Source organism: Leopardus geoffroyi, chromosome B2, assembly GCF_018350155.1.
Source record: "Leopardus geoffroyi isolate Oge1 chromosome B2, O.geoffroyi_Oge1_pat1.0, whole genome shotgun sequence".
Lineage (NCBI taxonomy): Eukaryota > Metazoa > Chordata > Mammalia > Carnivora > Felidae > Leopardus > Leopardus geoffroyi.
The window spans coordinates 45870301-45894310 of NC_059332.1; the positions used below are offsets into that span (position 1 = coordinate 45870301).

The following is a 24010-nucleotide window of genomic DNA, read 5'->3' on the forward strand; positions in this document are numbered from 1 at the left end:
CAAAGACACGGAGAGTCAATATGCTTAGTGGAGAGCTTTGGTGAGCCAGAGTTCCTGTGTTTATGCTGTAGCACCTTCACATATTAGCTGATATGACCTTTGGCCAATTATTAAAACTCTCAGTGTTTTGATCTATAAAAAAAAAGTTCCTTTAATGGGTTATCGGGAGGATTTAAGTACATTAAACCTATAAATTACTATCATTGGGGACATTCTAAGGTGCTGAATACAGTTTAATTATTATTCGATCCCTTTTGTTCATTTCCTGGCTCCCTGACCATGCAGTTTGGCTTGCAGAAGTGTCTTACATGGGTAATGCATTTTTCAACACTAAATTTCAATGCTTTTTGGCAGTGTATATATCCTATAATGACAAATCCTCAGCATTCTCTACTTTCCTATATCTACTGCACATACCAAGTGTAAGCAGCCTTTCTATGAGGCATTTGAGTTCAGAGTCTCTGGTAAAAGGATTTATATGTGCTGCTCTTAACTGTCTTCATCTGATTTCCAAGAATTTCTTTATACCCTATCATTCTCAGATCATTCGATCCCATTTTCTCTCAATCTGTTCTAATCAAATTAGAACCCAGAGTACTCCAAGGAATGATATTTGGAACTGTAAGCTCTAAGAAGCGCCATAAATATTATTTGTTTCCTTTCATAATGGATATCCAGTTGTAGGCTAATATCACCAAAATAGTTTAGTAATACAGTGGTTAGTATCCTCTCAACATTCTGCACTTGACATAAGAATAAGTCCTTGCAAAGGAAAATCATTGGTTTAAGTTCACACTTTATACTGGAAATATAGTGGTGTCACACTCTGGATAAAGCCTTTTTTTCTTAAGTCTATTTATTTATTTATTTATTTATTTATTTTGAGAGAGAGAGAAGAGAGAGGGAGAAAGGCAGAATCCGAAGCAGACTCTGAGCTATCAGCACAGAGCCTGGCGTGGGGCTCTATCCCATGAACCATGAGATTATGACCTGAGCCAAAATCAAGAGTTGGATGCTTAAGTGACTAAGCCACCCAGGCACCTGGATAAATCATTCTATCACACCTTGCATTCTGAAGAATTTTGCTTCTACATTCAAATTAAAGTCTTCATAGTTGTAAACACTTCCCTTTCAGAAGGAAATGCCAATGTTTCAAAGGAAAAGTAGGAATTGGTCTGTAGTAAAAGAAAGTTTGAAAAGGTTTGTATTTAAATATTATCTATTGAATTGGAAATTTAAGATAATAAGCAAATTGCTACCTAAGAAATTATGTGAGAAGCAAATCTGGATCAGAAGATAGTTAATATGAATATTAAATATACAACACATACATATCAAGCAAATATTCAAATGATGATGGCTTAAATACTGCCCAGAATAATATCCAGGAATTAAATGTGCTACTGCAGCTGCTTCTGATTCCTCATTTTACAGGATGGTTATTCGGATTAACCTACTAGCTGAAAATTAGAAAATAATGGATAAAAAATAAAGCTCTTCATCTGAAAAATCAATGAACAGCCACAAATATAACGGAGAACCTTAAGGACAAATTTTGGAGGCCATACTGAACCTAAAGTAATAAGCAGAAATTCATAGGAATTCCATTTCTTCCTTGAGGGTTTTATTTATTATTAATATTTTTTTACAGTACTGCACCCTTGGGCTTCAAGTCAGCAGCCTGAAAGGATGAGAGGCGACAGAGGTCTGCTCCATGGGCTAGGAAAGGTGAGATGTCTTATTGAGACACCTTCTTCACCTCAAGCTGGGACCTCAGAGGCCACAGATTCAGAGCAGTGATACACCAGAACTAACCCCCACCTCTCACTTCAAGTCACAGAACATTTTACAGAAGCCCTTATCTGTGCTGAGCACAGCAGAAGAAAAATAAAAGGGAAAAAGTATCTTAAAAGTTGTGTGTATGGGCACCTGGGTGGCTCAGTCGGTTAAGCTTCTGACTCTTGATTTTGGCTGAGGTCATGATCTCACAGTTTGTGGTATTGAGCACCAAGTTGGGCTTTGCAGTGACAGCACGAAACCTTTGGGATTCATTTGGGATTCTCTCTCTCTCTCTCTCTCAAAATAAATAAATAGACCTTAAAAAATGTTGTGTTTAATGGATGGGTCTTTGTGTACATTTACAGACTGGACATCATAGTCTGGGTAGAGCAGGGAACCTCAGGCTATGAATTACATTTGAGATGGTTTCCAATTACTAGTGCCCTCAGGTGCCAGACAGAGACAAACAACCACAGAGACCTTTTAGAAAAAAGAATACCATCATAGGAATATGAAAACACCCATGATTTTTTTTTTCAAGAATCTTGCCTACCACACATTCATACAACTAGGCACACAAGAAAACAAGGTGATTGATTTAAGACCTGTACAAATAACAGACAGCAGAAGAGGGATAGAGACCTCAGATAACAGAATGTTTATAAAAATTTAGATTATGCTTCCTGTGTTAAAATGTATATGGTCTTGAAAGTATATTCAGATAATAGTAAACAGCTGTAGACAATAGGAGACTCAAAAAAGAATTAAATCGAACTTTTAGACATTTAAAAAAATCTAATACTAAACATTAAAAAAATTAATGGGTATCTTAGGAATAGCTTAGGTGTAGTGTTTTAGTCCACTGAGGCCACTATCACAAAAAATACCATAAGCTGGATGGCTTATAAGCCACAAACATTTATTTCTTACAACTCCGGAGGTGGGGAAGTCCAAGATCATGGCACTGGCACATTGGGTGTCTGGTGAGAACCACTTCCTGGTTCACAGGTGTCCCCTTTTCATTGTGTTCCTCACATGACAGAGGGGATGAATAAGTTCTCTGAGGTGTCTGTGATAAGGGAACTAATAGCAACCGTGAGGACCCTGCCTCCTACCCCTGGTAATAATGGTAACATTGATCATTGATCATGTTCATTGAACATGTTCATTGATCATGATCATGATCTTTGAACATTGATCATTACTGTGGGGGTTAAGAGGTCAATATATGAATTAGCAGGGACACAAACATTCAGACCAAGCATTCAGCAAAAGGGAACGTTAGTAAACTGTCTTATCAAACAGACGACAATATTTAGAATGTAGCACAGAGAGACAAAGGGAAAATACAAAAAGGAAGGTGAGGGACATGCCAATTGTAACATATGTTTGTGGAGTTCAAGAGAAAGAAAAAAGAATAAAATAAAAATAGTATTTAAATAGATAAAGGCTGACAGGTTTTCAGAATCTATAAAAGACAGTAATCCATGAAATCATGAGGTTTAGTAAATTGTCAGTGAGATAAATACAAAGAAAGCCACATATTGACATATCCGAGTGAAACTGCAGAAAACCAAAGACAACAAAATCTTAAAAGCAGTGAGGGGAAAAAAAAACAATGGAATAAAGATGATGGAGAATCATCATTTTCAGTGTAATGCAATAACTTCATACCCAGCAAAAATAACTTTCAAATATGAGGGGAAAAACAAAAAAACTGAGAGAGTTTTTCTACCAATAGAACATCTCTAAATGCATTAAGCAATTTCTGTTAGAAAGAAGAAAGGGATTTCAGATTAAAAAAAATTAAGATGCAAGAAGAAACAATAATAATAAAATAGCAGGTAAGTATGTGGGTAAAAGTAAAAGACCATGAACTATATAAAGAAAAAATGATAATGTCCAGTGAGTTTACATAATAGCATCAAAACTAAAGTGCTGGACAGCAATATCATGTAAGTTAGGAGGGGTCTCAATAGAGTTCATGTGATCTCCTTTTTTATATAAGGAAGACAAATGAAGCTATTGATAAATTTTACATTTTGGTAAATGAAGTATGACTATACTATGGTTTCTAGAGGAATCACAATATTAGAAGCATACATTTAACTTTCAAAGTGGCAAGCGGAATGAAATGAAGTAATAAAATATATTAATTCATTCCAAAAGGTGGTCAAAAAGGGAGCAAATATATATATATATATATATATATATATACACACACACATATATATATACATGTATATATATATGTGTGTGTGTATATATATATATATATATACACGTATAAATATATACATGTATATATATATGTATATATATGTGTGTGTGTATATATATATATATATATATATATATATACGTATATATATATATGTAGAAACATATGGGCCATATGGGACAAATATAAAACGCAAATAAAATGGTAGATTTAAACCTGAAAATTTCTGAAATTGTATTAAAAAGACTGAAGGGACTAAGTTCTCCAGCTAAAGGACAAAAATCGTTAAGCTGGAGAATATCCACATTTAACTATATGCAATTTACAAGACACATGAGGAAGTCTGAAAAAAGCAGAAATGTTGATACTGAAAGAATAGAAAAACATATGTAACAAATATGAGCAAAAGATTCTGATGAGCTATCTTAATATCAGAAAATAGGCTTTAAAGCAAAAACCATTTCTAGGGATGGAAAATCAGGTCATACTGATAAAATATCTGGTTCACCAAGAATATACAATAATATATATTTGTATACACATTGTAACATAGGTGAAACCAAAAAGAAAAGCTAAGAGCTCATTACCTTAAAAGTCAGGATAATGGTTATAAGGTGGGGTACGAGTGATTAAAAAGAGAAACTCAAGAGGCTTTTGGAATTCTAGCTTTTAATCTGAGCAGTAATCACACCAGTGTTAACATATAACTGTTAGAAAAAACAGTACATATACAGGTTTATATAATTTCTCCATATATGGAAATTCCTGATTTATTAAATGGAAAAGCAGACTGCGGGGCACCTGGCTGGCTCAGTCAGAAGAACATGTGACTCTTGATCTCAGGATCATGAGTTTGAGCCCTACGCTGGGTATACAGATTACTTAAACGAATAAAGAAGAAGAGGAAGAAGAAAAGCAGGCTGCATGACAATATATAGAGAGATGTTTTGTTTTATAAATCTACATATTTATCTACCTACAGACACAGAGATATAGTCAAAGGTATAGTTGAAATTTTTATCAGTTATCTCTGGATGGTGGTTGTACACTTTCTTTCTCTTTTTCTATAATATGCATTGTTTTTGCAATAAGGAAAAATGAATAAAAAGAAAAGTTACCACTCAGGAATATTAAGAAACGTTTCTAGAGAGAAGAGAGGTTGGTAGAAGGATGTGTATCAACCTTGAAAATGGAAAACGAATAGCTTTGTGGAAAATGAGACATAGATGCTCAATGAGAAGGAAATACTTGGAAAGCAGCAATACTGAAAAGGACTTTAGGATGAGTATGGACAGCAAATTAGATAGAAGCTTGCAGTGTAATGTGCCAGGAATGAGCGCCAATGCTATTTTCAGTTGCAAAAGCACAAGCACCATGGCACAAAACAAGGACAGGAAGCCTCTTTTTATATATATTTGGAAAATCTGACTATAAGGCAACAATTCTATATCAAGCTACTTTTAGCTTAGACTAGGTACAAGGAAGAAAATAGCCACCATGACCTAAAAATGATCACAGTGATATGGAACTCTCGAATGAAATAATTTCTCATTCTTGCTTCATAGAGGGCAAAGCCTCTATTAATGCCAGCCCCAAGTTTTACCAAGGTAAAAACATGTATGTTTGAAAATTCTTCTTTAGGGTCTTTCTTAAAAGAGACATATCAAAATAGCCATGAAAGATATAAAAATAAATCTGCATGGGAAACTCGTATGCCTCAAGACTTCAACTTGTTGGAGAAAGCAAAGTACAAGAATTATAAAAGTAGGAGAAATGAATCGTGACACAAGACTGGCATTTAAATGGAGATACAATGCACACTCACTGTCCAAAGGAAATTGTGAGGTTAAGATGTCCAAAATGGCCAAATATGGCAGATATCTAGCTGTCTAATGATAACCAAGTTCAGATGGGCAATGCAGACTGCTCCTAGATCCACTGATGGTCAGGAATTGGTTGGTAGAGAGTAAAATCCAGTACCCTTGAAGAAGACGATTTGTTGGCAAGAATTAGCCAGCAAATTAAGGGAAGCAGATGGACTTCAGGGCAGGACTTCAGATCCAGCAAGATATTGGATGGCTGTATGGTATCTAGCAAGAGACGGAGAAGCTCGGAAGGACACAGCAATCCCTTAGACAGTATAAATTACAAAAACCTTAATTGAGAGACTTACTTACAAACCTATGGTCAGAGCCAAAAACCAGGGATGTTGAGGTATCTAGAGACGAGCACAAGCAGGAAGTTGTTATTACTTTTAAGCCTAAAGGAATAAAGGGAGGAAATAGTACTACCGGGGTCTAGTAACAGTTGTAGATATGGAGTGGCTGCCTGTCGGAGGATGAAGTTGTCAGGGAAATACTGTCAAAGCAGAGAAGGAAGAAGGAAAGAAAGACCTTGACCTCTTTCTCTTTCTGCCCTACTATCTCCTGGTGATGCCTCTTACTGGCCAAACTCAACACAAAGCAAGGTGCCAAGGGAGCCTTGGTGGAGCAATCTACAAAAATTAGCCTTCTAGAACAAAGATCAAAGAAGAGAGGGATAGAGAAGAAAATGTGTTGGTGATGACAGGGAGGGAAAACAGAAAGTAACCAGCACAAGTGCTATGTGAGGAACCCAGGGTGGTGGCCAGTTATATACAGGGGGCCAATATGGCAGAGCTGGCCTTCGCTGAGTCAGTCCAAAAATAATTTTAAATTACTTCCTATATTGTGGTAGGCCCATTACTAGTCGCTGAAGATAAAAACAGTAAGTTGATCCTTTCTCTTAAAAAAAATTTTTTTTTAATGTTTATTTATTTTTGAGAGAGATAGAGACAGAGCAAAAGTGGGGGAGGGGCAGAGAGAGAGAGGGAGACACAGACTCCAAAGCAGGCTCCAGGCTCTGAGCTGTCAGCACACAGACCAACACGGGGCTCGATCCCACGAGCCACGAGATCACGACCTGAGCTGAAGTTGGACGCTTACACAACTGAGCCACCCAGGCGCCCCAGATCCTTTCTTTCTTTTTTAAAGTTCATTTATTTACTTTAAGACACAGAGAGAGAGAGAGAGAAAGAGAGAGAGAGAGAGAGAACATGTGTGCATGCACACGTGGTAGGGGCAGAGAAAGAGAGAGAGGGAGAGAGAAAAGAGAATCCCAAGCAGGCTCTGCACCATTAGCACAGAGCCCGATGAGGGGCGCAAACTTGTGAACCATGAGACCATGACTTGAGCCAAAATCAAGAGTCAGACATTTAACTGAGCCACCCAGGCATCCTGAAGTTGAGACTTTTCTAATGAAGGCTGGTATAGAATTGAAGACAGGCATGTAAACAAGGGCACAGAGAAGGAAAAAAAGAAAACCAGTCATTCTTGGGTTTGGAAGTCAGTAAAAAATGCCATACAGCAACAAACATTAAAGGCTTGAAATTCAGAACAAGGGAGATATAGAAAGAAATTTCTGGAGAAAGGAACATCATGAGACAGGAAATGGCCTTGTGTGTTTGGATATACAGCAGTTTCATTTTGGTCAGAGAAAACAATGTGAAGAGATTGGAATTGGAAGTTCATAGAGACGAAGCCCATGGACTTCCTTTGACAGACATCTCTCCCTTGGCCAGACCGCTCTAGAAACACAGCAGTGCTAAGCTATGCAAGTAGAGGGTATGTTGGTAATGGTGTTTGAGTAGGATGAAAGAATAAAGGAATTCTCACATAATGTGCTACTGATTTAGGGTTTTCATCTTTCAGGATAAGATTAGGAAGAATTAGCAGAATGGGCAAAGGGATAAACAGACTGGAATAAATAACACAACCAAAAAGAAAAATATCATAGAAAGTTCCCAGTGGAAACAGAAGGGATGAACTTCAAATACGTGGAAAACATAAAAAGATGGGGACTATCTGAGGATTAAACTTATTTGATCAATAAATAATCTAAGAAGAAAGAATGTCTTCTAGTCCCAACAGAAACACTATTGACTTAGTGCATTTATTAACATAGTCAGTGATATGGAGTCATTGTATAGATAAAGCTTATCAACCAAAGGAGATAGCCAGCATAGAATGATAACATCTAACAATGAATCTGTATTGTGTACATAAAACTTTTCAGGCAAGAAAGACACCAAATCTGGAAGGACAGAGTGGGCAATTTGGCATCATTCAAATTCATCAGATATCATTTTTTTCATTTATGCTCATCACAAAGCCTTTTGAGTAATAATTGGTCTTTTTCATATATCTTAAGAAAGCCTTGTTATGTGGTATACTAGACCATTTTTTGGAAAGGTTACCAGAACAGAGCTGTTGGCCATTATCTCTTTCCAACTTAGTAAATGGGATCCTTTCTTTGAGAGTCTAGTTTGCCACTGTGCCTTTACAATACAATTTTTGACCTGTAAGACAGACAGTCTAACCTAACCCTAGGATACAGTGAAATTACAAATAATTCTACCCTTTGGAGTCTCTTTGCAGTCTTGCTCAGTTTCCTCTGGCAACCATGAAACCTCATTGCCTCCATCCCTTTGGATTTTCTGTATCTTAAAAATAGGTTAACTTGTCTACAGGAGCGAATGTTAAAGTCTTAAGTAGAAATCACACTTCTAGAAATATTTCAATAAAATAACTACAGCAAGCATGTAGATATAACAGTTGATCAAAGCACAGCCACCCAGGCTGTAAAATAAATTTAGTTCATCTCAAGTTCAGTTTCTGCCTTCCATTACGTTATGAAGGAGGAGAACGGTAGCTGGCAGTTTTCAAACATTTGTTGGTTTGTTTTTTGATCCACAGGAACTTCTCCACAAACTAAATCTTTATGGTAACTTGTCATGTAAAAAATACCAGAGTGAAATTCATGGGCAGAAGCAGAGAGGAATAGCCAGAAATTCTGCTGGCTCAATTCTTTCCAAGGCCCATAGTCCTAATGCCTCCCAAGGAGTCCTCAGGGCTCAGTTTGAGAACAGACAACAGAGTCAAGGGATCTGGGAGAAAAAAAATTAAGTAATACAGGTTTTGATCTTGGCTTCAAAACATACTTGAGAATCGTTCTGGTGACTTTATTTCCTTATTTAGTAGAAACAGGTGCCCACGTATCTCTGGGAAAATAAGGAAGTCATCTTTATGATAAAATGGCCATGGGAATATTTTTAGGTTGCATGAAGCACCCAAACAAATAATAAAACATTTAGATTAAACTCTTATATTTGGAGATCCAAAATCCCTTCATTACATAACCATTTTCAATGGCTTTGTTTAAAGATCATTATTCCCAGAATTTTAAAAGAACACATGGAATTTCATACATAGATATCCATTTCTAAAACAATTAAGCTTTATCTTTGCTGTGAGCTAGGAATTAAAGTCATTCATTCAAGAAATAATTATTGAGCACTTATTATTTCTGAAACATTGTGCCAACACAGTCAAGTATATGAAGTTGCCCTGACCCTTGGCCAACACAGTGGAAAGGAAGGGAAAGGGGACAGAGTTATAGAGTAAATCCATTAATTTATTGTTGAGTGTTATAATGAGTCCTTGTTATAGTCATCACAGTCACTCCCAAAAATCTACAAATTAGGTGCCTTTAGTAGTCTTTCTTTGTGTGTGTATAGGTGATCTCCACTGGTTTTCATTCAGTGAAATGAGCCATCTAATGTGTTTCTCCCATCTCCTTCCCCCCCCCCCCACCCCCGCTAAAAAGTAGCTTAACCTGTGAAAATTAGTAATGGGAAACCCCACTAAAATGGAGTCAGAAGTTTTCCGTGAGGAGAGCTCTCAAACCTTGCTATTCTTAGTCAATTGCAGACCCAAGAGGAAGAAGTGGACTTGACTATGCACATGGACACAACTTTACTATCCCAGCTAAAGAAAGAAATGCTTTCCTTATCTGCCCCTCTGCCATAGCTAAGCCAATGAAAAGTCACCATGCTTTCAACTCCTAGTTTACTCCAATGGAGTGTAGTTTATAACAGCCTTCCCAACTTACAATTTTCTCCTTCAGGAGCATACCTTTCCTTTGTTTCCAGGATTTGTCTATGGTTTTGCAATAGGTTGTTTGTCCAGGATTACAATTCCCTTTTATTCCTGAATAAGCCCATCCATTGCTGGTAAGATAAATAGTAGTTTTTCTTTTTTAAGGCTGAAAAACCTATTCTTATACCCACTTCTTTCTGACAAAATTGTCTCCTTTTTTTTTGGTGTATATTATTGACTATTATGGTTATACTCCATGCTTTTTATTATGTGTTCTCAAATACCATTAGTAAATTTTCTTAACTAATACTTTACTGATTTATATTATTAAATACAATATTTAATTTAGGATGGAGGCATCTAGGTGGCTCAGTTGGTTAAGTGTCTCACTCTTGATTTCTGCTCAGGTCATGATCTCACGGTTGGTAGGATAGAACCCCACGTTGGGCTCTGTCCTGATAGCATGGAGCCTGCTTGGGATTCTCTCTCTCCCTCTCCCCCACTCACTCTCTCTATCTGTCTAACTCAAAATAAAGAAATAAACTTTAAAAAATATTTAATTTAGGATGTAAACAATTACTGGAAATATCACTGGCCAGGACATAGTCTTATTTGATTTAGGCCAAGTCAGGAAGCACTAGAAAAAAATGGCAGCATCTTCTTCATATTAAATTCAAACTCAGCATTATAATTTCTCTAAAGGTACACAGTAGGATCTAGAAGATGAAGCTCAAATAAGTTTTGCCTTGGTCTGGGTGAAGGCATTGCTCTGTCATTACAAAAGAAATCAGCCACTATGACACATATATTGGATGCATACATAAACCATAGTGTTCCAGGAAGGCAGGTGGGAATCAATGCATAGGGATTCTTCAGTTCTTAGAAGCCTAAGGGTCGCCACTAGCATCCTCAAATCAATACAGGAATTATCTCATCCTTCTCTGCTAATTGTATTTTTTTGTTAAATGCCTGGGTATGAAAATACTGGCTTGGAAAAGAATTGAATCTAGAAGGTAAGTGTCCAGTTTTTAAATGATTTTTTTTTCCCCTGGATAGGGCTTTGTTTTTCCTCAGAAAAGTAATGGCATAAGCCTTAATGCATTTCCACCATTCAAGTTTCAAGTTAAATTGCAGCATTTACCCTGATACAGCACTGCAGAAAATCCCAATCTGGTCGGTAACCGCAGCTTTCGGGCACTAGGGATATTTTTTCTTGGAATGTTTTGACATGACAGTTAAGTCAACTTCAGTTAATGAGGATCGTTCAGATTGCTTGTGATAGAGATGTATTTGAGGAAGGCTTTGGAAGTCCATGCTGGAGAAACGATAGTACCTGACATAGTAATAGTTCTACTATGTGCTGAATAAATTTATCTTTCACAATTTCCTAGCTGCTTAATTGCTCAAGACTGATTGCTACCTGATTCAAGAGGTAAAAAGCAAGAGCAGAGTGGATTAAGCAGCATGAGGTATATTTACAAATCTTTCCATTTTAAATGTCTAAACTAGCATCAGCTACCCTTGAGATAAACAGTATCACCAAAATGAGTCCATATGCTTCTCACCCTGAGTAAAATCGTGTTATGTAATAGTACTCTTCCTCATTCCAAACCTCCAACTATCACTGGAGGAAGCTTGTTTGCAGTAAAAAGTGCAATATGGAGGTGGCTTCCAAAGAAAATGTAGAATCTTAAGGAGTCAGGATATAATTACTACTAATGTTGGACAGTGCTATACAATAAAAAGTACATGCTACCTGAAATGCTTGGCATAAAATTCAACTTCTAACTTGTTATGCCAAAAATCTGTTCCCTTCCCGCCTCCTTTAAAAGGTCTACAGCTAGTGAGACGATGTTTTAACTTGTTAGAAACTTACGTCTCAGAAAATCCATCTCAAAGCTACAAAAGAACAGACATCAATATAAGAAAATCAGAACTAAAGAAAAACAGAAGAAAAATAGGGACATTAAGATACCCAAACTAAAAACAGCCAAGAGTTCAGACTTTTCTTCCTCTATGAATGTTAACAGCCACAAGAGTCATCGATAAGTCAATGTTTGCCAAATGCCTACTATGGGCACTTTGGAGTAGACATTAGAAAAGATGCCAAGTAGACCCAGTCTAGCCCCCAGTGAACCCCAAACCCAGAAAATAACATGCCATATAGCCTAAGTGTCAAATAAAAGATTCATTGATTAAAGAATAAAGGTGGAAGGGATGTTAAAGACAAATCAGTCCAACTTCCTCACAGTATGAAAGAGAAAACAGGAGAGGCCCATAAGAGGTGGGACTAAACTGGAATCCCAAATCTTCTGATCCCAAGCCATAAACAAGGCCATTGGCCAACCCTTTCCCAAAGGAAGTAACAGTTTCTTACCAAAAGCAGGGTGGCTGCAATTAATATGGCTGGGAAAGAGCTCCAACTGAACATTCTTGATGTCATAATAATAGGCCCTGTCTCTCCCAGCAATGAGTTACTTTGGGGAGGCTTTCGATGGCTTAATGATCCCATGTAAAACAGGTCCTGTGGCAAAAGCAACTTACTGAGAAATATTTCCAAAACCATAACATAATCATTAAAAAACTTTAGCCAACTCTCAAGTCTTAGAGGGCCCATTACGTGCTAAACACTGTGCTATTTCTGGTCTAGGGAAACAGCAGTGCCCAGGAAGTAACACCTTAAATGCCTGGCAAAACCCTCCCCTTCCAAAGTACTGATCCTGCCTCCAGCAGAACTAACCAAGAGAAGCAGCTACATATGTTTCTGATGAGTTCTCCCAGTGGCCTCCCCATCAATAAATCCTCACTTATCACCATGATCTGTTTAAGACATTAGCCCAACAAAGTTTCTAGAGTGTTTTTCTAAAAATTTTGACCGGGGCCCACATTATGAAAAACATCTTCCACTGGGATCTGTTATACACATATGTATTATACTGAAACTAAAGTATTGATACAATAATACTTTATTATGTGCAATACCTTCTGCTATTTCCTATTTCTTTCTATTTTCTTTCCTTCTCCTTAAGTGAAACATAAATGTGGATCATGATATGTTAAACTGACCTAGTGACTTGAATAGAGCATAACTCATTTGAGAAACACTGAGAGACCATTCATTCATTAATTCCACATCAATTTTTAAGGCCTATTCCAGGCCAAGTACTGTTTGAAGTACTAGAAAACAATGGGAATGGAACAATGAAAATTTACGTTCTTTCAGGGCTTATATTCCATTGCTGGGAGATAGAAAATGAACAAGTCCAAAGGTAAATTGTATTGTATAGTAGATAATGATGAGCTCTAAGGAGAAAACTGAAGCAGAGAGGGAGACCAGAAGGTGAGGGTGCTTGTGGTTTGGGATAGAGTGGCCAGGGAAGTCCCCACTAAGAAGGTGATATTTGCATTAAAAGCTGCAGGAGGTAAGGAAACAAGTCTGCAGGTATCTGAGGAAGAGCTTTCCAGGTATAGAGAGAGAGAGACGGGCTGAACCTGAGGCCAGAGGGACAACAGATGTCAGTCTTGTCGGGACTTTGGAAATCACTGAATGTTTGTATCCATTGAATTTGGTTTAGATGGGAAGCTAGTATAGGATGTTGAGCAGGTGAGTGATATGATCTGACTTACAATGTAACAGAACGACTTTGCCCAGTGGGACCATTGGTACGGCCATCGAGCCATACCCTTCCCCTCACAGAGCAATCACAGAGGCCCACGATTCCCAGGTCTGGGAACTGTCATTCCTATACAGTTCTGTATAACCCCCTATCTGACCATCTTCTCATGTTTCCCACCTTCCCCCTCCCCTCTGGAACTCAGTCCTGTCATCACTAAGATTCCCTACCTCCAGAATCTCTTCCCCAAATATAACCTTTAGCTTCTTGCTCTAATGAAAGCTGGCCATCCCCCGAGGACACTGCTTTCCTGGCTGTCTCCATTGGAGGCCTCTTTGTTCTCCTATTCCTCTTGTGTTATCGGACCTGAAAGTTTTATAGGTGCTGTCCTCTACCGCATGGGAAGTCAAAGATGTTGTTCGTCTTCCTTAAAAACACTTACTCTTTTGAAGGTAGGCCACGTAGTATGCAAATTATTCCTTTTTAAAAAAAAAATATTATTCATTTACAAACTTCAGGATCAATCACTCTCATTTGCTAAAGATTTAACATAGGACTCAATGTGTCAGTGGCCATCACAACTCTTGTCATAATTTTTCATGACTTCAGATTCCACAGAGAAAATCCCTTCTATACTCAGGTCCTTTGAACTCATAATGTCTTCAATCCTACATTTGTCTCCCAGCTCAAAATGATCAAATCATGGTCATTTTCATTAGTAATAATCTCTTCTCAAGACCTTGATACCACGCATCTCTAGAATCCATCTCTTTCTTTTCCAGCTCACTCCCATTACGATTGCATGGCAGATCTCTGTTTCCAAAGATGGCCAGAACGGTCGCTCCCATTCCACCTGTTCTTCTGCAATGTGACTCCGCCTCTCTCTCAACTCTCTGCCACTCTCTGAAGTGGTACAGTCCCACTGCGGTCCTCTTGAACCTGAGCTAGCTTTTGTGAATGGCATGCAGTCAACAGGATATGGCTGATGTGATGCTGTGCAACTTCTGTGACCAGGTCAGCCCTGCAGTTTTGCCTTGCTCTCTTGCAATACTTTTTTCTTGGAGCCTGAGTCACCAGATTAGAAACCTGACTACCTTGAGAACACCATGCTGGAGAGGACACATTTAGAGGCCATCTTCAAAATTCTAGGCTGAGGGGCTCCTTCAGAAATCCCAAACTTGGTACCAGCCATGTGAGCAAAGAAAGCATCTTAGAAGTGGTTGTTTTAGCCCCAGCCGTCCCAGCCCTTGGACATTCAAGTGACCCTGAGCCGAGGCTCTAGACACCGTAGAGATGGGAGAAATTGACCTCACTGTACCCTTTCTAAATTACTGACCCACAAAACCCATGAACATAATAAAATGGTTGTTTTGTACTACGAAGTCTTGTGGTATTTGTTATACAGCAATCAATAACCAGAATAGACTCCAACCTCAAACAATTTTCTGACCTCACAAAAAATCCTAGTATTTTGACCCTATCAGTTTTTTGCTATGATGATGATGGGAAGTAAATCCTCATTGCCCTTATTGTTTGACTTAGTTTATATGAGAGAGACAGTTAATAATTCATTAAATAATCCATTTACTCTCCTACATTTTCCGTACTTCCTTTAGCTAACTTATGGCCATGTGTCTAGTTCTGGCCAATAGAATATGATGAGAAATAACTATCAATTCACGTGCAAGGTAGTTATAAGTTGGTGTGGTTTCCCTAACTATTCTCTTTTCTGTGTACACAGCTGGGACCACAAACTCTGAGAAGACAAGATGTTGCATGGCAGAGGCATCCTCGACCCCTGAATTTCTGCTGGAGAAAGAGTTCCCAAAGAAAGCTTCCTGACCCACACTAAACTGTAGTATGAGCAAGAAATCAATCTTTGTTGTGTTAATCCAACTAGATTTAAGGCATTATTTGTTATTGCAACATGGTTTAGCTGACCCCAACTAGTAAAATTTTCATGATCTGTCATTATAGTCATTCTTCTGCATACACTATAAACCTTTTTTTTTTTCCCCTGTAAGGTTTTTCCAATTAAATTCATGCCATTGCCTACTCAACCCCTCCCCCAAGCAGCTATATATGGCTGGAGGTGGGGCACTGACTCAGCAACAATGCCAATTGATTTCTTTTCTAAATCCATAAACGCAAACTTCAAGTGGTTCCTTGTGCTTCTTAGCTGTTCACCTAGCTTTTTTTTCTTTAAGTTATTCTCCAATTTCCAAAGCCACTCTTTCAAAATCTCTTCACTTTCCTCAAATCAACACCTCCTCTCCCAAATTTATTCTCAGCTGATAACTTGCTTCATATTTTACTGACAAAGTTGAAGCCACAGAAGAGAATTTCCACACACTCCCACCCCCACATGTACCAATCTATCTGGATCTGTCCGTATATTTTGCTTTCTCTTTTCTTAACCGGAGATGAGCTGTCTGTGCTCTTATATAAAGCCCATGACTCTAGTTGTGTTCTGAATCCAGGCCCATCTCTCCTACTCAATGACATTGCTTCTGCAATTTCTTCCTATCTTTGCTTTACTATGAAGCTTTCTGTACTGCGCATCCCAATTAGCGTACAATCATTGTTTCTCTGTGATGTAACACTCCTTGGAAAAATTATCATTACTCACTGTCTTCGCTTCTTATGCTCCAAGCTCTACTCAACCTTCTTTGTTACTCGCAGCACGCCTCCAAAGCAATTCTTGTCAAAGTCACCACTGACCTTCAAGTTGCTAAGTCAAATGACCAAGTCTCAGTTCTCATTGGACACAACTTCTTAGCAGCTTTTGAAACAGTTGATGTCTAGCTTTTTCAGGAAACACCTTCTTTACTTGGCTGCTGGGACACTATTATTTTTTGATTCTCCTGCCATCTCACTGCCTGATCCTTCTTAATGTCATTTTTCTAAATCATCTTCATTTTCCCAATCTCCAAGCATTGGAAAGCTTCAGGGCTCAGATCTTAGACTTCTATTTCCTATCTATATTTATCTTTCCAGTTGATCTTGTCAGATCTCATGGCTTTTATTATCAGCTATGCCATGATAAATCCAAAATTTATATTTCCAGCTCCAACTTACTGATTTTACTTCTGAACCTGATCTACATACTGTCTTAGCCCACATTTTTCCCACTTGGATGCTTCATAGGTATATCTAACTTACCAGATAGAAGAGTAAATTCCTAAAGTTTTCCTCTACCACTGATTCCTTCCATAATCTCCCTATGACAATAAATAGTAAATGCTTTCTATTAATTATTCAGTCCTCAAAGATTGGGGTCATCCTTGACTCTTCTTTTTCTTACATACCACATCCAATCCTGCAGCAAATCTTGTCAATTCTATTTTCAAATATACATCCTGAGTCAAATCCCTTTTTACCACTGTCCCTGTTCTCATGGTATTTCAAGTCACCTCCATTATATCCCATAAATTTTTGTGATAACCTCTTACACAGTCTCCCTATAACCATTCTCGATCCACTGCAGACTAATTTTCACACTGTAGCCAAAGATGCCTTTAGAACGTAAGTCAGGTCATACTCTAATGTCTCAAATGCTTCAGATAGCTTTCTATCTAAAGTATGCTCAGTGCCCTACATGATCTGGCTCTTTACAATTTTCCTAACTCCATCTCATAATACTCAGACAGTTGTCTACTCTGCTCCAGCCACACTCCCTTTCTTGCTGTTCCTCACCTTTACCAAGAGAAGTCCATCTAAAAGACTGCATTTATAATTGGCTTTGTCAGAGACGCTCTTCTCAGGTGCCACATGGATACTTCTTTACTTCATTTAGCTCTCTACTTCAATTTCTTTCTTTTTGTTTTTTTAGAAAGTCTTTTCTCTTACCACTTATGCTCTTTATCCCTTATCCTGCTTTATTTTTGTACTTTATAACACTTATCTTATTTGTTTATTGCCAGATGCCTCCCCTTTGCAGGCCAACAATGTAAGATCCATGTGGGCAACAACTTGATCAGTTCTGTTCAGTGCCTTTTACTCTAGAATCCAAAAATACCTGGAACATAGTAGGTGCTCAATAGATATTTGAATCCATTAATAAACAAACGAACATGGAGCTCATGAACATGGAATTTTGAGCATGGAGTTTTGGATGATGAATGAAGTCTTGTAGATGGAAATGCTGGCGTCCCCTGAACAAAACAAGTCAGGTACATGTGTCCATAATCTTTACTCACTATCTTTGCTACCTATTTTTTAAGCTCTATTGAACTTTAAATTAGTCTCAGTACTGCCACAAAGCAGCTCTTGTCAAAATCACAAATGACTAAAGTAAGACTCCTGGCATATAAAACGAATTCAGGATAGATCGCAAAAATAACAGTGAAGCAAGGCTACTGATGTCTTTGGCAATTATCCACAGAAGATCAGCAAGGAGCCAGGTTGGTACCTGTATGCAATATTAGCCCATATTTCTCCTTCCAGAAAGAGGAAACACATTCACACAAAGCAAATGAAGTAAAAAAAAAAGGCTGACAATGAGTTATAAATTAAATTAGTGACATTCTTATTGCTTTATGTTTGCATAGAGAAAAGATGTTAAGCTGGAGTTAAATAGGGTCATTTTAGTCATAATAGGTCATTCCAGAAGTCATATATATGCCTATGATCATCTTTTATAAACCTAAATCTGGAACATACAATTTGAGAGACATAAATTTACTTACAGACAAAATATAAAAATTGGTACAGGTTTAAAAAATGCAGGATGGGGGTGCTTGGGTAGCTTTAGCTCAGTCAGTTGAGCGACTGACTCTTGATTTTGACTCAAGTCATGATCTCAGGGTCATGGGACCGAGCCCCCTGTTGGGCTCCATGTAGAACACGGATCCTGCTTAAGATTCTCTCTCTCTCATTCTCTCTCTCTCTCTCTCTCTCTCTCTCTCTCTCTCTCCTCTCTGCCCCTCTCCCTTGCTCTTGCTCTCTCTGTCAAAAAAAATGGCAGGATATAAAAGTACAGTACATGTGCCTCTTAAATGGCACCAGGGATATTAAGTGGATGAATGATCAGAAAAAAGAACAAGGCAGGTGCAGTCTAGAAGGAAGATACGTGGTCAGAAACAAGATAGCTGAAGAGCAGAACATCATAAGTGACATATTCAGCTTCAGGGATAAGTTCTAATGAACACAAAAGGTTTGAATCTTGAGGCACAGTGGAGTGAATATTCACTACCTCAGATAAATCCTTGTGGGAAGATAGGAATAGAAATAAAAGTTTGCCAGAAGAGTTGGGCTTCTTTGCCTTACACCCAACTAACTTCATAGTATGCAGTTTGGATACCATATACAATGTGATCAATCAAAGGACTATTTTCAACCAATACCATGTGTACCCCTAGAAGATATAGATCTGCCAAACTGAACTTACTGATGCTCAATAGCACATTCCACCTCATCACCTTCATGGAGTTGTGCTCTGAATGCAAGGTTGTGGTTTTTCTATCTAAAACCTCTCTCCCTCTCTCTCTCTCTCTCTCTCTTTCATATGTACACACACGCACACACACACACACACACACACACTAGAAGTCAACAAAGGAGAATGGAGATTAGAGGTTGGAGGATAACGCATACCTTACATGACGTTAGAAAGGAATGATTAAAGGAATGGTCTAGCTTCAGTAGAAAATGAAATAAATAGGGGTGCCTGGGTGGCTCAGACTCTTGATTTTAGCTCAGGTCATGATCTTGCAGTTGGTAGTTTGAGCCCCACATTGGGCTCTGTGCTGACAGTGCAGAGTCTGCTTGGGATTCTCTCTCTCTCCCTTTCTCTGTCCTTCCCCTGCTCTCTCTCTCTCTCTCTCTCTCTCTCTCTCTCAAAATAAATAAATAACTTTAAAAAAGAAAGAAAATGAAATGAATAATATTGTAGGATCTTCAAAATTTGAGATTGAAAAGCCCAAACCCTTCATTTAATATATGAAGAACTGGGACAAAGTTAAATAAAACATACAAAGTTAGTGGAAAAACTAGAATGAAAGCCCAGATTTCCTAGCCCTGTAGGATATTCCTTTCATTTTGCTAGTTCTTGATCTTGGTATCTTTATCATTATGGATCATTTTACAAACAGAACAAAGCACAACCAACAAACTCCCTCTTGATGGAAAAGATATCTGAAATAAGTATTTATTGGTAGGTTTATTGTAGTTATGTTTTCAGAACATACCAAAAAAGTTTATTTCAGAACATTTTAAGGACTGAATTCTATGAATCCTGAAGAGTAACCATTCACCAGACTTCTTAGAGTCTGCACCTACACTGTCCAGAGTTGAGTTATGATCTTAAAGAACACTGAGAGAGGAAAAAAAAGTGTGAAAAGTATGTGTTTCAGGGTCTGGGCATTTGCTTCAGTGCTATGGCTTTACATGTTATTATTTCCTTAAGGAATGAAAACACCACTTTGATTTTGTAGAATTGATACTACAATTCAACACCACTGGAGACAATTTTTCTCCTTATTTGTATTGAATATAGAATTCTATATAACATATAATTTTCCTGATAAATCTTTCCATTACCTACTTAGATTGCCACAGTTTTAGGTATCTAATTTGTCATTTTGAATGAGCCATGCTGCATTTGTGAATCATGCTGAATGTTCCTTATGAATTTTATATTGTTATTTCAAGTCGAGAGACTGAGCTCAAAAAACAAATATTAAATGGTTCAAATCTAGGCTCATCCTTATCACTGGTACAAACAAATTTTAATATAGTTCTTTGGGAAAAAGAAAAAAAAACTTTTGTTAACAAGATGAACATGCATTTAAAGACGATATGCAAAATCCAGGATGACTTTCAATTTCTTGAATCTAAGGGCTATTTCCTATTGATCATTGAATCCAGCTCACTTAAAGCTTGATAAGATTTACAAAGCATTTGCTGCATGTTCTAAGCTTTAGGTGTATTCTACTCCATTCAAACAACAATTATTTGAAAGTGGTACGATTATTACCCTTATTTTATATAAGAGTAACCTGAGGCTTACTGAGATGAACTGACTTACTAGGGGTCACAACGAACTTGGGTTTCCAGATAAAGAAGTTTGACCCCAGTACCTACACTATAAATCTGTTTTGCGGTATTCTCAAAAATGTTTGTTAAAGTGAAAACAAAAAGGGTCTGGATTACCTGGAAGACTTTTTGGCCACATACCTGTGGGGTTTTTTATTTAGTAATAAAATTGTAATTCATAGCTGATTTTAACATTTACTTTACAGCTCAAGACTCTCCTGTTCATGTCAGTTCACCTCGTAGAGGCCATTATTACAGCTCAACCTCCAAATCACTGCATGTGGGGAATTATATCATATCTGACAGAACTCTTTTGTAATACCACAGATATCACCATTATCATGGCTTTTCTGATGCACTCCATCAGTCTTGTTGCTGAGCCATCACTCACATTTCTTCCCAGACTTGATCTTCTTTTTTGTGAGAACATACACACACATGCACACACACACACACACACACACACACACATCCCACACACACACTCATAAAGCATTTTCTAGACATTTATGTATGCCTAGGAGAAAAGTTATAAGAAGGAATAATCCTGAGTGAAGATGCTCATTAATTATTTTTACCAGAGATGTAAGAAATTGGGGGAGACACCTTTAAGCAGCAGCAGGAAGGTTTAGCTAATATGGAGGTAAGTAAATAAGTATAATTTCTGGAAAATTTTTGAAATGAATTAATAAGCCAAGATTAATGAAGGAGTTTTTCAGATTAGAACATGTCAGTGGTTCTTTGAATTTTCACCCTACGCTATTCACTCTTCACCATCATCAACTTGAAGATGCCCATGAATACGAGCCACGAAAGTTTGTTCAGACTAAGTGTTGGGTTTCCTTAGCTTCGTACTCCATTATCCCTGGCCTATCATTTTTGAAGAGGCAGAGTAGAGAATTCCAATATTGTATAATTTAAAAATACCTGACAGCACTCAATTCCCCAACATAAATGGGAAGATGACTTGGTCAGCCTAAAATTTCCAAAAGGCCCAGTAAGGTGAAACGGACACCACCCCAAGTAAGATTTTACATAATCACACAGACGCATCAGTGCAAAATTAAAACGGATTTCTGCCTGAGAATTCAAGAAATATACTACCTTGCCCCATATCGGTAAGAATCCGATTACCACAAGGATGGATAGTTACCCATGGCGAAGAATGGGATTCCAAGCAGGGTGGAGTTGTACTTTCCATCGGTGATGAAGAAGATCCCTGCTGCTGTGATGATGGAGATGCACACCGTGAGCACCCCCAGGAGGCCCAGGAAGGGCTTGCTGCGCAAACAGTCCTTCATGGAGCTGGAGAGGGTGGCTGTGGTCAGGATCAGCACAAGGCTCACCAGGACCTTGCTCCTGGCCAGGATGCTGGTCTTATGAAAGTCTCTCCAGAGGCTAAAGGATGCTAAAGAGTAGAGCTGGAAGTCCTGGTGCTCCTCCTGGAGCTTCCTCATAAGCTTACAGAACTCATTCTCCCACTTCTCCCCTATGAGGTCTTGGGTGGCAGAACCATAGGTCTGGAGGTAGTAGGTGATTTGAATGGCTCTGGCTGACTTGACCCGCTGGTCCTTGCTGTTTGGCACTTCCACTACCCCGCCCAGTTGGTGTCCAATAAAACTGTTCCTCCCATCCTTGAAAACAGAAAAAGGAGAGACTACAGTTACCAGAGGGATGCACATTCCAGACAACAGATTGTTACTCTAAGTGAAGGAACACAATGAAGGCAGAGGATGGCTCTTGCAATCGTGGAGCTGATGTGGGTGGAGTGGCATGTGAGGATTTTACATTTAACCTTTTGGAGTGTCATGGGATCCCATGCAAGATGATCAGGATTAGAAAGATGCAAAGAGAATTATGAAGCTATGCAAGACTCGCCACATGCATAGGGAAATGATCCATCCCGTCCCTACCCCCGTTCCCATCATTTCTGTCTGTAGCAGTCTATTACAACTCCTTTATACAGGATCAAGTCTTATGATTCAGTTTCAGCCAAAAGTTTTCAGCTTCAGTTTCATGAAGCATGGCATGAGTTAACATTTCAAAAATTGGAAGAATAATCCATTTAGTAAATATACACTAAGCTTTTCAGGGTTAACACACACACCTACACCAACACACACAAACACACATGAACATTACAAACATCTATACTCTGGGGGTCCTGGGGGTGCAACGGTGGACTGCACACCAAATAGAAGATACTATTTGTTTTGTTTTTACAATTAACACAAGTGTGTTGAAATGTTTCCTAAATATGAGGTGAGCGCCTGCTCATTCATCATGATGTTCCCTCCAAACACCTGCCTCAGTCATAGGTTGACCTTTTCCCCCATAGAGCACAGTGGACAACCCCCCCCCCATGAAACTGATAAGATTTCAGGTGGGCTTGTCAAAAGTCATTGTGATTTTAGAATTTCGCATGAAGTAGAGCAGACAAGTTCATAGGACTAGGATATTTATGAGAGAAGTGATCACTCCTCTTTAAGTAAGTAAGTAAGGTAGATACTGAGTTGTTTATTTACTTATTATTTTAAGTTTATTTATTTGTTTTGAGATGGGGGCAGAGAAAGAGGGAGATAGAGAGGATCCCAAGCAAGCTCAGCACTGTCTGTGTGGAGGCTGATACGGGGCTCAAACTCATGAACCATGAGATCAAGACCTGAGCCAAGATCAAGAGTCAGATGCTTAACCCACTGAGCTACGATGCACCCCAGATATGCAGTTGTTTAATTCAGAGCAGTAATTATCAACCAGTGTGCCTTAACACTCAGAGAGAAATCCCTGATGGCCATCACCAAATTTAAATCAATTTGGATATTTTCTTTTTGCCACAACTGTCATTTACTTCAGTGGCAATGGTGGTCAGATGCAATACTGAGCCCAATAGCAGGTCGTAAGACGGAACATGGCATTGAAAATGTGCTGCAGGTACCACGTGAAATGCAGGCACGAAGGTACTTAGTGCCATGAGGAGAATCTGCATTTGCTACGTCAAGCAAGATATTTATCTCACAAGGATAGAAAAGCATGGAAGCAGAGCAGGAAACAATTCTTTTTAGAAAGGTAGTGCAGAAGGGCAACAACCCCAAACAGTCTGCTAACCGTGGTTGTTATCACAGAATTGCAATGCACTCTACCCTCAAGTAGACACCTGTAACCAGTTATTATGGACTCATTTAGTCAGACTCTATATCTGAGGTACTTGTTCCTATTTGTATTTCTAACATGCACTAAAGTAACTGTCGTACTTGAAAGTGTGTTGCAGGCACAAAAAAGTTTGAGAAATTTACAGCAAGTACAAATGTTGTTAGTGGTATCATTAAGATTTGTGAGGAGGAAATTTCATAGTCATTTCACATACCCATTTGCCCCTATACGTTAAGTAAAAGCAATTTTTCTACTTA

General features: G+C 38.3%; 1 protein-coding gene across 6 annotated transcripts in view; it reads right to left on the minus strand.

Annotated features, from left to right (window-relative positions):
- The window catches only part of PTCHD4 (patched domain containing 4), a 191416-nt gene that overhangs the window by 108978 nt on the left and 58428 nt on the right, over positions 1-24010 (minus strand). For all 6 annotated transcript variants that reach the window (XM_045498483.1, XM_045498482.1, XM_045498485.1 and 3 more), the window contains one exon: positions 21757-22237. In XM_045498483.1, coding sequence (XP_045354439.1) covers positions 21757-22237 — 481 coding nt within the window. The remainder of the gene's footprint in view (positions 1-21756; positions 22238-24010) is intronic.